The 13,742-nt window shown below is 34.8% G+C and overlaps 1 protein-coding gene across 7 annotated transcripts in view; it reads right to left on the bottom strand.

Annotated features, from left to right (window-relative positions):
- Nucleotides 1-402: 402 nt before the first annotated feature.
- XRN1 (5'-3' exoribonuclease 1) overlaps nucleotides 403-13,742 on the bottom strand; it is a 40,632-nt gene continuing 27,292 nt past the window's right edge. For 2 of the 7 annotated variants that reach the window (XM_072042397.1, XM_038183454.2), the window contains 11 exons: nucleotides 13,424-13,519; nucleotides 13,072-13,186; nucleotides 12,384-12,448; nucleotides 11,936-12,040; nucleotides 11,451-11,576; nucleotides 10,975-11,131; nucleotides 10,407-10,588; nucleotides 10,074-10,187; nucleotides 9,868-9,991; nucleotides 8,474-8,634; nucleotides 4,470-8,275 (listed from right to left, as the gene is read on the bottom strand). In XM_072042397.1, the coding sequence (XP_071898498.1) occupies nucleotides 7,985-8,275; nucleotides 8,474-8,634; nucleotides 9,868-9,991; nucleotides 10,074-10,187; nucleotides 10,407-10,588; nucleotides 10,975-11,131; nucleotides 11,451-11,576; nucleotides 11,936-12,040; nucleotides 12,384-12,448; nucleotides 13,072-13,186; nucleotides 13,424-13,519 (1,536 nt within the window). In that variant the 3' untranslated portion in view covers nucleotides 4,470-7,984. Of the gene's footprint in view, nucleotides 3,809-4,469; nucleotides 8,276-8,473; nucleotides 8,635-9,867; nucleotides 9,992-10,073; nucleotides 10,188-10,406; nucleotides 10,589-10,974; nucleotides 11,132-11,450; nucleotides 11,577-11,935; nucleotides 12,041-12,383; nucleotides 12,449-13,071; nucleotides 13,187-13,423; nucleotides 13,520-13,742 lie in introns of those variants that run through there. The other 5 variants (XR_011811320.1, XR_005267733.2, XR_005267734.2 and 2 more) reach the window with 5 other exon arrangements.

Below are 13,742 nucleotides of genomic sequence, written 5' to 3' on the forward strand. Positions count from 1 at the left end.
AAATTTCTTTCCAACTATTAGGTTTTCATTTTGTTTGGTAATTATTCCAAACTTCCAAATAAAACTCCCAAAGTAAAATTCAACATATGCAACTGGTAAAGACTAAAAACTCTTTACAAACATTCAAAAACTAACCAGAGTTAAACAAAATAGGAAAAATGCATCTAGATGTCTTTGATGTTTTTAGTGTATCAATGTAAGTGGAGCCTAGCTCCCTGTAAAATGAAGCAAAACTTCACAAAGAAGAAAGAGATGCAAGTTACTTTTTTCTTTCACAAGCTCTGTATTTGTTACATGTAACACATACCCCTCTGATTCACTGTATTGCATGGAAATAACCGTAACCGATTCTTCATGCAAATCAGTCTCCGTTTAACATACTAATAATAACTTAGATGCATCTTGAAAAGAACCACTATTTATATTTTGGAAAGAAGATAACATGAACCAACTTGCATAGTTGCAGGCAATGCATAATCTGAGTTATATAGCATGTATAAGAGAATTGCTCAATTTATGAAAGATGCTTATGAAATACTAATTTTATTTTTCTGGTTGCAATGCGATAAAAGAAACGCAACTAAGGAGGCAACAGATTTTTTTTCAGACATACAAAGCTTGTCCATACATGACTTATCTGGCACCAGCTTGTTATTTTGACATAAGTACTATTATTTCCAAACAGGCATTACTTGTCTACCCCAAATCTGTCCCTCTCAGAGAAAAATCTGATTGCCTACATGGGTAAAAGCCCCAAGTTTATTTTAGCACAGACTAGAATCGTTCATTTGAAGTGAGGATGTACTGACACCCTTGAAAGCTGTTCTGTATTGCACAGCAACATGGATAGTACCTGCTACCATCTCAGTCTTCCTATTTAAATTGGAGCATGCATGTGCCATCTTTACTGTTTCAAAAGGCAGAGAATTTACACACCTGGAATCACATACCAATTACTGCAGCAGCAATTTCCCATATTTCTGCATCTTCTGTGATGAAATCTTCTGTTTCTTCAGTCTCTGTAAAGTGTGCTTGGTCCTATCTTTTACTGGAATATCAAATCAAATGAAGGACTGAAGACACTCTACAGACTCACCCAATGCTGTAGCAAAGGAAAGGAGTTGTTATTCCAAAGAGCAGAACATCAGGGACAACAAAATTATCTTTGGCAGTAATGACAAAACCTGCACCTTGAGGAATTTTTATGGAGTATTTGTAAAAAATGTCACCATGCTCAGCAACACATACACTTTTAGAGGAAAGCAAGCAAGAGGTTTTTTCCCCAGTTATTTAAATTAAAATAGGCCTTGAGAGCTGGCAGTGCTACACACCCAGTAGGCCTACTTACTAGAAAGAGAACATTATCTTCACATTTTCTAAGACCAGATTATTAATTAAACTGTGCAAATTATTAAATAAAATGTATTTGGAATAGTATATATATATATATATACATTTAAGGTATTTTCAGGTGCATTTCTGTAGTCACCATTACATAGGAGCCTCTTCCCTAGGCTTCGAGTATGAATCAAATTTTGTCATTGGCAATGCTAACAGGATTTCAGCTGATTTCTACTGGAATGTAGAAAAGCAAGATGCAAAGCCTGTATGTAATTCATGCTTTTTTTCCCCCCCATTAGGTTCCCTTAATTATCTGCGTTTTGTAAAGATGCACATACATTTCCTTGTGCTTCAAACTGTTTTTCATTTTACCCATTTTCTTAGTTCTAGAATGTTAATAAGTTTTAACATCATGTAAATATTTACCTCAGTGTTTTGGTCAGTTTGCTTTTAAGAAAGAAACAGCCCACTAATTTCTCCTTGTCCACTGGTTATACAACCTACATAGGTGATACTTTAACCCTTGCCTGGAAAATTAACAGATGACCCAAAATGAAAAGCGATGAACTTTTGGCAAATTTTGCTGCAATAATTTACCATATGATAATTCTTGGCAGTTCCTCCTGTCCTCCTGACAAAATTTACCACTCTCTTGAAGTCAACATACAATCACAATACATCAGTTAATCTAGCATTTTAGCTTCGTGATTGAGTTTTGGGCAGTGATGGGATGTCTCTTAAGCAGCTCCACTCTCGCTAAATAATCCTGCCCTCCCATGCAAACTGTTGTACCAATATAGCTGTTCTTGTGGCTCCATGGCGAACTGATCAGGCTGAAAAATAACATGGGAAAAGTTTCAATGAGATGAACTTCTTGATACATTTCATAATATGGTGATACAGAGTCTGGCACATTGAAGTGGGAACAAGTAACGAGTGACTGGTTAAGCCAGCCCTTTCACTAGAGAACTGCACATCAGAACTGTGCCCACGTACATTAGGTTTTGCATTCAAGTGCCTGAGTCACAGCAGTCCCTCCGTTCCACTGTCTCTGTGACAGAAGTAACCCTTGACAGAGAATGAGGTGGACCTTGGGACAAAATTTTAAGCCACCCACCTCTTAAATAATTTATTTACCAAAACAAGCGTAAAAATGGTATACTTGTTCTGTTAATGCCTCATTATTTGCCCGTGCTTTAAAACCTGCTTAAGCAATGCCTACATTTAGGCGTGTGCAATAGGTATATACGAGACAGTGTCTATCATCATCTGGGTGTCTCTTAAACTGTGTAGGCTGAAAATGACAGAACTGTGAAATGCCTTGAAAAAATAAGAAATTATGTGCATGTATGTGTGCACACCATTTCTACGTATCTATGAATAATCATTATTTGGACCTAGAAAGTCCAGGGCTGAGCAGCTCTTTAAAAGAACATTGATTTCAGAGTTTGGAAATTCAAATGAAAGACTGGAAATAAAGAGGAAAATGACCATCAGGGAAGCTTAAATTAGAACAACAAAATGGGTGGGCTGGAGGCTAGAGGGACAAAAAAATACTTAAGAACTGGTGCCTCAGTAAGACCTAGCCACTTAAAAAATGGAATAATAATAATAAAAAAAGCAACAGGAAGCAAAAGGAAAAAAAAAAACAAAAAACAAACACAAAAATCTGGAACCATCACAGAATGGTTTCAGTAAACTCAGAGGTTCCAGCAGTCTTCTATTTCCTCTAAGTTGCAATGACTGTTAGTGTTACAGCTGTTTCAAAGGAGTATGTACTGGAAGAAACGTCAGGAGCCAGCATTAAGTGTCACAGTCCTACCCCAAACTAGCACTAAATCTAAAGCATGCGTAAATTACGTCACATCACTCACTTGCACTGGAACCACAGTTGTTCTTGCTTCAACCTTTACCCCAACATGCTAAAGGCTTCTGACTTGGAATTCTATTGCTATTGTTAGTGGCACAGAAATCACATGTTGATTTTTGATTGCTAGCCTTTGTCTTTCTTTCCGTTACGCAAAATAGAGGTCTAAGGGTGATTATCAGCTTTCATAAAGCAATGTTGATGCAGTAGGGCTTACTGACCAAGTTTTACCAAAAAAAAAAAAAAAAGTTTTAATGAAAAATGTTTTCTTTAAAAGAACAGGTTTATTGTTTGCACTTGGTTTGCAGACTAGCTCTGTTATCTTGGAGTCATATTATCTTTCAGAGCAGAAACAAAACAGGAAGTTTTTTGTAATTACAGACAAGTAAACACCCCCACAAGAACTGGCACCAATAAGGAACTGTTGGAACTATGGATTCTTTTGTTAATAAACAACAGCTACTTACCTCATGACATCTGATTCCTCCAAATACTTATCAGTTAGAGTATCAATATTCATGGGTCCTCACACCTGAATTTGGATTCTTTTGGCCAAGAATTTGTATTCAGACTGCCCTTATGCCCTTGAGGTCAGTGTCCCTTTTCCAGAGACAGAAAGAGAAGAACATAACTGTCTCTCACTAGTAAGGAAAGCTGATTATGGAATACATATGGAGATCACATCTCAAAAGAAAAGAAAAAAGAAAGAGACAGAGATCCCTTACTATACATAACTATTCCTATATTGAGTTTCTTCACTCTTAGGGATCATCCATACAGTAGATCAGATGAACTAAACTAAACTGAACAAAAGTCACTTAATTTTTGAATGGGAGTGTCTATGCGAGATTTATTATGCACAAACTGGTATATTTTGAAGTTATCCCTTTACTTCTTTTCATTTTCTTTATATGACCTGAATGTATATACCAAGCCCTGACTGTTCTATACAGAGTACAGGTACACAAAGTTACACAGTTGATCACATTATGAGTATACTCCAATCTTTATACTATATTCGTTTTAATCATGCTAATTCACATAATAATCTGCAAGAAGGAGACTAACACCTGTTGCTGTAGTAGGCAAAAGACAGATCCTAACCAAATTTGTAAGTCACAACCGAAGGTATTGAAAATTAACTGTCACGACTACAGTGTTCACTGTGCTTTAAAAGGGAACAAGAAAAGTTTGAACATAACCTTAGAGACAAAGAAATCCAACACATTATATATATATATACACACACATATACACACAGTACAAAAGCAAAGGGATTTATTTTATTTACCCTCTCTAAAGTAAGATTAAAATCTAATAACATTAATTTGGCAGTTGTTTTAAAAACCTGCTATTATTATGGAGAAATCTAATTACAAAATAGAATTTGCCATTTCTTTCTCGAAGAAATTTAAACATATTACACTGTCTTAGTACAGTCTGCCATTATGTCTCAGTCAAAAGCCTTGTTACAAATGAGGTACCTATTCTTACTCTATTTTAGCAGAGATATCAGCATAATATTTTGCTCCAGATACACAACAGGGTTTCACATTAGGTTATCAAATACTTCCAGGTACCCATGATTCCTCCTATTTTTCAGCTGTCTTCACACCTTGATAAGAACCACTAAGAGTGAACTTGCTAGAAAGTAACCTTACTGCCTTTACTGAGCTTTATTTTATTTTTAATCTAACAGGTGACAGGTGCTAAAGAATTTTCAGAAGATCACCATCTAGTTAAACGCTTTTGACTGGAAACTGCCCAACAGCCTTTTTAAGAAATTATGTATCTTTAACTGAATAGTAGTTGAAAGCCATCAAGAAATAGCTCACAGGAGGTGGGCAGTCGCTGCTTCTGAGAATCACAAAACTTGGGCTACGTGAATTTGTATCTTAAAATATTGGTTCGGAGCATACAGACGTTCCCATATAGTATTTGAAAATAAAACAGTGGAAATAAGTATTTTTTTTTTCAATATTTAATCCAAGCAGACACAGACACAGTTTATAAAATTATTCTATTGCATTAAAGTTTTATATAGCATTTAACTCTTATGAATGTTTTTCCTTCAGTGTATCATATATTCATATTTTAAAATATCTTTGCACAGTCCTTTGTGCAGCTACATGCTAAAAATCTGCAAATGCACACTAACACTAAACAGCACAAAAAATACATTCTGTATCCATTCATATGCAAATTTAAAACATTTCACTTGGCAGATAAACAATGAAAAGTTATTTTAAAAAAATCAGAAACTACAAAAATGCGCACATAAAAGTCTTCCCTTTTGGATTTTTAGTAAAATACTGCTCTGTATAAGATCTAATGAAAAATTCCAGTGCTTACAAAATACTTTATATCTATGAGTAAAACAAATGCTTAAATTTATACCTGTATGAATTAAACAATCACCTCATTAAGATATAAAACTGAAATTATAGGGGACATGGCATAGGTCAATGCAGATGTCACATGTACCAGGACATGTAGAACTGTAATTAACTGGGCACCAGGCAGTCAGTTTCACAGAATATATATACTAAAACCCAGGGACTAATACAATATGCAGCAGCTACGGAAATTAAGTGTTTAACCAGCTACATATATTAAATACAGCAATTCTACCACAAGAGAGGGAGGAGGTGTTAGTCTGAAAATAGGAAGTGAGTAATGAAAATTGCTGTTTTTACTGGTATTAGTGGTATAGTGTCCTTCATAACCTTTTTTCCTAAATCTGCATGAATTGGCTATCCAGCTATATCCAAATTCTGTATTTTAAATCTAATTTCAGAAGTAAAACCACAACACTTCAGCAATCATAATGACTTAGTCTTTTATGATGACACCTGTGGTGAAGTTTAAAGGAGACTGCAATCTGGAAGATCAGGCGATGCATTAGAATCTAATGCACTCTAATCTCCATCACAGTAATTTCTGAACAGATCTTGTCTCTGATGATCAGGCAATCCATATAGGATACAGGGGACTAACATCTGTCTCTCATAACAAAATTTCATATAAACACTTCTGAAATATCGGCATGTCAACATCCTATCAGTATCACATTGTTAATGACAATAAATCACCAAAATATACAACTTGTCCTTCATGGAACATGGCTTTAAAACTTCTTGAAACTACGTGGATATAAAGAAAACAACAAAATAAATGCATTTTTAAGACTGTATATAGACTATTCTACAAGACTTGTAATACTAAGTAAAATGAAGTAAAATTTCTTGGCCCTGTTTTTACCTCTATGACCCTTTTTATAGGGCTTACTGCTCATTTTGAAGAAATTAATATTTAAAAATCCCATAAAATAATAATGTGAAAGTTGAACTGAAAGTCTACAGACTTGCAGATCCAATATGAAACCTGTTTAGAAGCAATAAAAATGAATCACAAGAATGTAATTTATTTCTAAACTGCTGGTTTTAAAGGAAAAATATTTTTCATCAAACAGATTAGAACTACGAAAAATGAAATCTAATAAATGTCAGTAAACAGCACCAACTGAGGCTTCAAATTCTTAAACTGAAGAATTCTCGTTAATGTAAGAACAGTACACGTGGGTAAAAAAAAAAATAGTACAGGTACCTCTGAGCCTTCTTTTTTTTCTACATGAACTACACATAATGTAATTAGTTCTTATGACATAGCTCCCTCCAAGAACAAAAGTCAACTTTTTGTTATCGAACTAACTGTAATAAGTTTCTAATAACATAATGACATGACAGTTTTGCTACATAGAACTTCTATCGCATAACCAAAAATAAATACTAAAAGTCACCTAGCCACAAAAAAAAACCAACAAAAAAAAACACCATATAGGAGGTTTCAGGGTACATTGGAGGGAAGGACTATGAGGAAGCGTAATTTTGACAGCCATACTACACAAATGGACATCTTTGAACTCTACTCATCTTATCAAATTTCAGGATATCACTGGCATTTTAGGGGGCTAGGTAGATATCCATGTTAATTTATCACCAGAAAACAAACGAATTGTCAGTGCTGCTAGCTTAAAAAAAAAAAAAACTAGAAAAGAAGTACTTTACCAGTGAGGTCTCTACTTCGTAACTATGTTTTTATTCAATACATCCTATAAATATATCTCCTGGAACGGATTCTGCATAAGCAACCACATCTTGACACTGTGTTGCAGAGATATAACAATACCTGAATTTTGAAAGCTGTAAAATTGTTGCCCCCGGCATAAAACCTAGCAGTTCATAATTACAGCGAATTTGGCAGTTCTGCTGTAGCTAAGTTTTAATTCAGCTCAACAGGATCTGGAGATCCATTATGAAAACTGCACTTAAAATATTTATTCCTTTTTATCTTATTACACTATTTAAAAATAAGCTAGAATACAAAGTGTCATACTAAGCAATGTTTGATGCCCAACTTATTACTGCTCCATATCCCACTCAAAAAGCACAGTGATTCTGAATTAAGGTTGCCACTGTTATTGCTGCTTACCCAGTATAGTCTGTAAGCCACTGTTCAGAAACCTAGGCACAATGGATGGTATGGTAACCTTAACTCAGCATTTCCTGCCTTTTCCTGATTTAAGTCAAAATAATTAAGTTTTAACATCATTTTCTGTTTTTGTAACAACCTGAAATTCATAGCAAATAAAATGTATTTTGTTCTATACTAAATGTAAAGTGGCTGGTCTTTTTAATAGAGCTTTCTGATTTTTTTAAATGATATAACATAACAGTGGGGGAAGAGTTAAAAATAAAATACACCTAGCTACCATATTTATTCTGAAGATTTTGGTGCGCCAAAATTGACAGCCAGCTTTCTTGGCTTTCGCTTGCTGGAAGTGTTTGGTGTTGATTTGTTATGAGGAACACTTGGAGTAGCCACATTGTCTTGAAATGAAACAGTGGATTGAGCAGCTTGAGGAGATTTTAAAGGAGCTGAAGAGCTATCTTGCTGAATGTGGTCAGAAGACACTGGCTGTTCATTCTTTAGTGGTGCAGCTTGAGGGGAACTCTGAAACTCCTTGAGCTCAAAGTTTTTCTTGCTAGCAGCCCTTTTTTTAGTTACCTTTAAATTAAATAAATATTATTTAACAAATTGCATTCTTAAAAAACCTGCAAATATTCCACTACTAGAAAACATGCATATAAATTTTAAAAACAAGTTTCTAACACTAGACAGTGCTTGACAGAGGAAGTGTCATTGTATTCACCACATAGGTACATTTTTACATATAGAATATTAAGACAAACCTGCCAAACTCACCTGCAGAGGTATGAACTGGTTGTGAGAGCCAACTGGTATAGTTCCTGCAAGAGACATGTTTCCTGGATAGGAACCAGGATAATAATGTTTGCCATGAATAGGCACTGGAGCTCCCCAGGACACTGGACCAAACATGTGGGATGACGGAGGCATCATATTAGCTGTGAAAATTAACAACTTTTAGCAATCTTTTCTTCTCATGAAGAGCAGACCAACTCACCAAAGCACAAAGTCCCCTAATGACATTTGTCTACACATTATTTTTCCAATAATGCCTTATTTTCTTCCTATTTGTTTGAAAACAGTTAAGTATTTATAATTAAAACACACACACAAAAATTAATCAACCACCAAACGGTTCTGCTTTTACAGAACTTCACCTAGATGACAGCACTCTTAAGAGCACTAAGTCACTATGTCATTGTATCCGCATTTCAGAGTGCACATAAGTTTGTTTGGATCTTCGCATCCTTATCTAAGTGAACTGTACTTGTCAGGGGAAGTTCAGATTGGTTATTAGGAAAAAGCTCTTCACCAAGAGGGGTGCTGGGCACTGGAACAAGCTCCTCAAGGAAGTGGTCATGGCACCAAACCTGCCAGAGTTCAAGAAGCATTTGGACAATGCTGTTAAACATATATGGTTTGACTTCCAGGTAGTCCTGTGTGGAGCCTGGAGTTGCACTCACTTAAACTTGTTCAACCCTTTCAACTTGGGATGTTCCATGATTCTGTCCTTTGGGAAGAAGTCAACAACAGAGAAACACTCCAGGGTGGAAAGATGTAGCAGCTGGTGTGTGGGTTACTAGGATACTACTGTTGTGTTGACTAATTACTAGCAGTGAACATGAGCTTGACTAGAAGACAAAATAGATGAGAACCAAAAAAAGCCACCAGGATTTTTAATAATTTTGTTATTTATCAGGGAAACATTTTGCAGTGTACAATGCACCACTTCACTGAAATCTGATTCTGAACAAATAAAATCACTAATGCCTGGATAACCATATACTTGGAAAACAATAAACCCAAGTAAAATAAAAGAAAAAAATCAAGGAAGAGATTTCTCCTCAATCCTGGACTGGGACTATCAGCATTGACCTGGTTACTGCTGTTTTGAAGGAAAAAAGACAACTAACACTGAATGGACATATACATTATTGAGGAAAAGAAAGAAGAAAGTAATTGGGAAATATGTGATTCTCTGTATTGAATTAATTTACATATCGACAAGAAGAGGTTCATGCACTGTTTTCAAAGCCTTTCAGATGCACAACTGCATACAGGAAGACCAAAAAATAGCACTTTCTGAAAGGCACCCATTTCCATGTAAAGAACAATTACAGCTACAGGCAACCATGACAAGTATTTGAATTGTGCACTCATCAAATGCTTACCAGGTGGTTGTGTAAAGACTGGAGGAATAGGTCCAGGTGGTACATGAACTCCCAGTGGCTGATAATTTGGAAACACAGGTGGGGGGGGAGGTGGAGGCAAAGTGAAGTTCACTCCTATAGAGCTCTTTAAAGAAGCAAATGATGGATTACAGACAGACCCATTGCAAGAGAGACAAACATTTTAGAAGATTGTTTGCTGTCCTCACCAAACGCTGTAAAGCAAAAAGAGCAGCTTTCTCCTTTGCTTCAGCTTCAGAATGACACTGCGGTCCATGAACCAACAATCCATTTGATAATTTTATGTGACAAACTGTCATAGTCTAGAAAAACGAGAGAAGATTTTTGAAGGAATTTGTACTGCAAACAAATTGCAAGACAGAAACAAGGTTTTTATTGTATTTTTGCTTTGAAAAAAACGGAGGGAACTAAAGCATCTAAAGTTTATTTTTAGAGGCTTTTCCGTACTGAGTTCACATGTTTAATAAAGAACAATGGACAGAAAGCTGAGAACTTTAACTTTTGCAGAAAACAAGCCTCACCTGTGGTGTTTTTACAAAAGAGAAATCTGGTTGCGACATTCCAACAAGAGAACAAATACGCGAAAGTTCAGAAACAGGAGTAGACATTGCAGGCTGTGGACCGACAAAAGGGTGAGCTCCAGTTTCTAGTGCTGGTGTATTCTGAACGCCTCCAGTACTATGAGGCTTGTTCATATAAGCAGCTGACCAGATTGGAAAAAAAAAAAGAACAAGAAGTTATATCACACACATTTCCTGTAGTCAAAGAATAGCGACTTTGTTAGCAAGAGAAGATGAAACTTTTTTTTCTTGTATTTTTGTATCTGATCAAAAAAAATAGACTAGGTGTTAAGAGATTCTCAGTTCTAAATAAAGAAGTACAACACAAAAATACAGACACTTTATTATTTTATTCTGAAAATGAGTTTGGATCTTTGCATCCTTACTGAAGAGAACCGTATTTGTCAGGAGAGGTTCAGATTGGTTATTAGGAAAAAGCTCTTCACTGAGAGAAAACTGAACCATTAGCTAAGTATGTTCTGAACTGTCACAAGGTGAAGCTCTGAGCTATGTTGATGTATAAACATACCCATTTTTTTTGGTTGTCTATATTGCAAAGCAGCTCCATGGCAATCCTGTCTACTTGGGGGAGCAGGAACATCACTAACTTGGGATTTCACTTCATTCCTCATTTCCACATCAGAGCCGTCTATCTTTAAAATTTCTTTGAGCATCTGTGTTCCTTTCTTTAAAAAGAAAATAAACCATTTAGGGATGTGACTGTGTTAGATGAAGCTACCTTCCTACTTAACTCTGAACATCGTAATTGGAAACAAAGTCTGCATTTTTCTTTTCCCATCAGTTACATTTTTATCAAAACACAGTTAACAGCACCTTAGCATAAACAATGTGTTTGTTAATTTTCTTTGAGAATAGCTAATTAAAAGCCCATCAATATGCTTAAAAAGACTGTATGAGGTTTCACTGAGTTTCCTTAAATAGAAACATTGATGCTAAGATAGCAGATGTTAAATAGATACACAATGATTCCTACAGTATACAGACCATAGCAAATGATTGTGGTGACAGATGTTCTTCATTTGTAGCTCTTGCTTCCTTGGAGTAAGTCTGCACTTCATTTTCTTTGGAAATTTTCAAAGAAGCTAGAAGACTTTCAAGATCATTGTCCTTCTTAAAACAAATTAAAAAAAGTCATCAACTTAGTATATTATAAACAGATGCAAGAGAAAAGGTATACTAGTTTGAAATTGATATTATGCTCATTCAGGCTTTTTTTCCCCCCTCTGAGTTTGGACAGACGACAGCAAGTCTTGTTAGAGTGTGAACAGATATCCAAAGACCGCACCAAGTTTTGTGCATGAAGTACAAGTAGTGACATATGAAGAACTGATTTAAACAGTAACCAAAGCTATTCCACTTTGTCTTGTATCTGTTAAAAACATGAATTTGCACAGAAGTAAACAGGAATAAAGTCGGTTAGAAACTGATGTTATTCAAGACGCACAAGGAAATCAACAACTAGATCCTACCTTTCCACCTGTACATGGACCATCAACTGCTGCCTTCTGAGTGACATTGGGACTTTCATTTCTCTTCAGAAGTTTGACATTATATTTATTTACACCTGCAAAATTCTGAATAATACTGCAGCATTTATTATTGAACACTAATATGCCATTACTCATTATGATGCAAATTAGAAATGCAGCTGTAAATAGATTTCACAAGCTAACATTCTTAAAGCATTTCAGTAAAATGTGTTTTTCCATTACAATAAAGTTTTTAGAGTTTGAGAGAAATAGAAAAAATGTTTAGTATCATTGTTACATTCTAAAGCTCTTTTTCTAATTTTCTGTAAAATAACTCTAAAAAATCTCCAAAATAAAGTTTACATACTAAAAGAATCAACTAATATGCCCATTAAAAAGAAATCTAAAATGATTAATGTGATCAGAGTAAAATGAAAAGAGAAATTACCTGTTTGTTTGGTACTTTATTATGGGGTTGATTTTCACCTCTTGTCACTTTGGAATCTTCTTTAACTATAAATAAATCAAGAATAAGAATGATTACATTATTTTAAAATGCTCTTAAAAACCATAATAATAAACAAGATTTTAAAAAGCAAACAAAAATAAAACAAGCCCAAAAAACTCCATACAAGTACAGTCGTGTTAATTTGAATGTTTGCAACAAATGTCTTTAATTCTTACTTTATAGATCATTTGGCACATTCTTTTCTTGTAGTATAAAATATATAAAAGCATGTATGATAATATATCTAATTTTATATTCTACCAACACGATTGCAAGCAAATTTTCAAAGCCAAGATTACTATTATTTTGCTGAGATTTCAAAGCCAAGATTTGTATTATTTTATTATTAGTTTTTTTTTTTTTTTTTTTTTTTTTTTTTTTTAAGGTCAGGTGTGTGGAAAGTCAATATAGTGAAAAACAACTTGTTTAAAACGGTTTGGGCTTAAGCATAAAATGGCTTCATATACACACCAGAAACAGTATTTTACAATACCATATGCCATGTAGCGCTCATTTAACTATAATGTACTATTATTTTCCGTGAGTAACTACGAAGAAACAACAGCCTTCTCAATGAAGATGACATAAAGCAGTAAGTTCTCTCAAAGTTTTTAGTTCCAGTACTTACATTTTTTATATGGCTCCTGTTTTCTTTGCTGACCTTTAAAGCTGCTGTCATTGAAGACTGGCTTACAGAACTGATTACTAGTTCCCAGCTTGATTTCCTGAGGTAGAACTGCACCCTAGAGTTTCAAACATCAAACCTTAACCAGGAAACTACATATCTATAACTTAAATAAATATTCCAACCCTTTATTATTACCTCTTCCCAGAGCTATGCACACCTTCTGTAACAATACTTTGATCCACAAAACTTATTTGCATCACTAACTAGGAAGTTTTCTGACACAAACCAATGTACAGAATTAAGCACCTTCATGTTTTGAATCCTGGGATCTGTTTAAAGCTTATATACTAACCTTCTCATGTATGTTTTGCTGAGTGTGGTAAGACTTCCCAGAAACCTGCAATGATTGCCATATACTGCAGAATTCATCATCTTGCTTACTTTGTGCCTGACAAAATAAGAAACAATTTCCCAACAAGCTCAGCAGCTATAAACTCTACTTTTGAACAGCTAATCAAACACAAAGACATTCCAAAAATGCGAAGGCCCAAGTTTAACAATACTCAGACAAGAGAACTTTTCAAACTGACATTAGTAAAACTTGCAGGTATTCAGTTTACAAAATGGGCCATGATGTATTTATGTTTTTTCTTTTTCTTTTTTTTTTTTTT

Source organism: Anas platyrhynchos, chromosome 9, assembly GCF_047663525.1.
Source record: "Anas platyrhynchos isolate ZD024472 breed Pekin duck chromosome 9, IASCAAS_PekinDuck_T2T, whole genome shotgun sequence".
Taxonomy (NCBI): domain Eukaryota; kingdom Metazoa; phylum Chordata; class Aves; order Anseriformes; family Anatidae; genus Anas; species Anas platyrhynchos.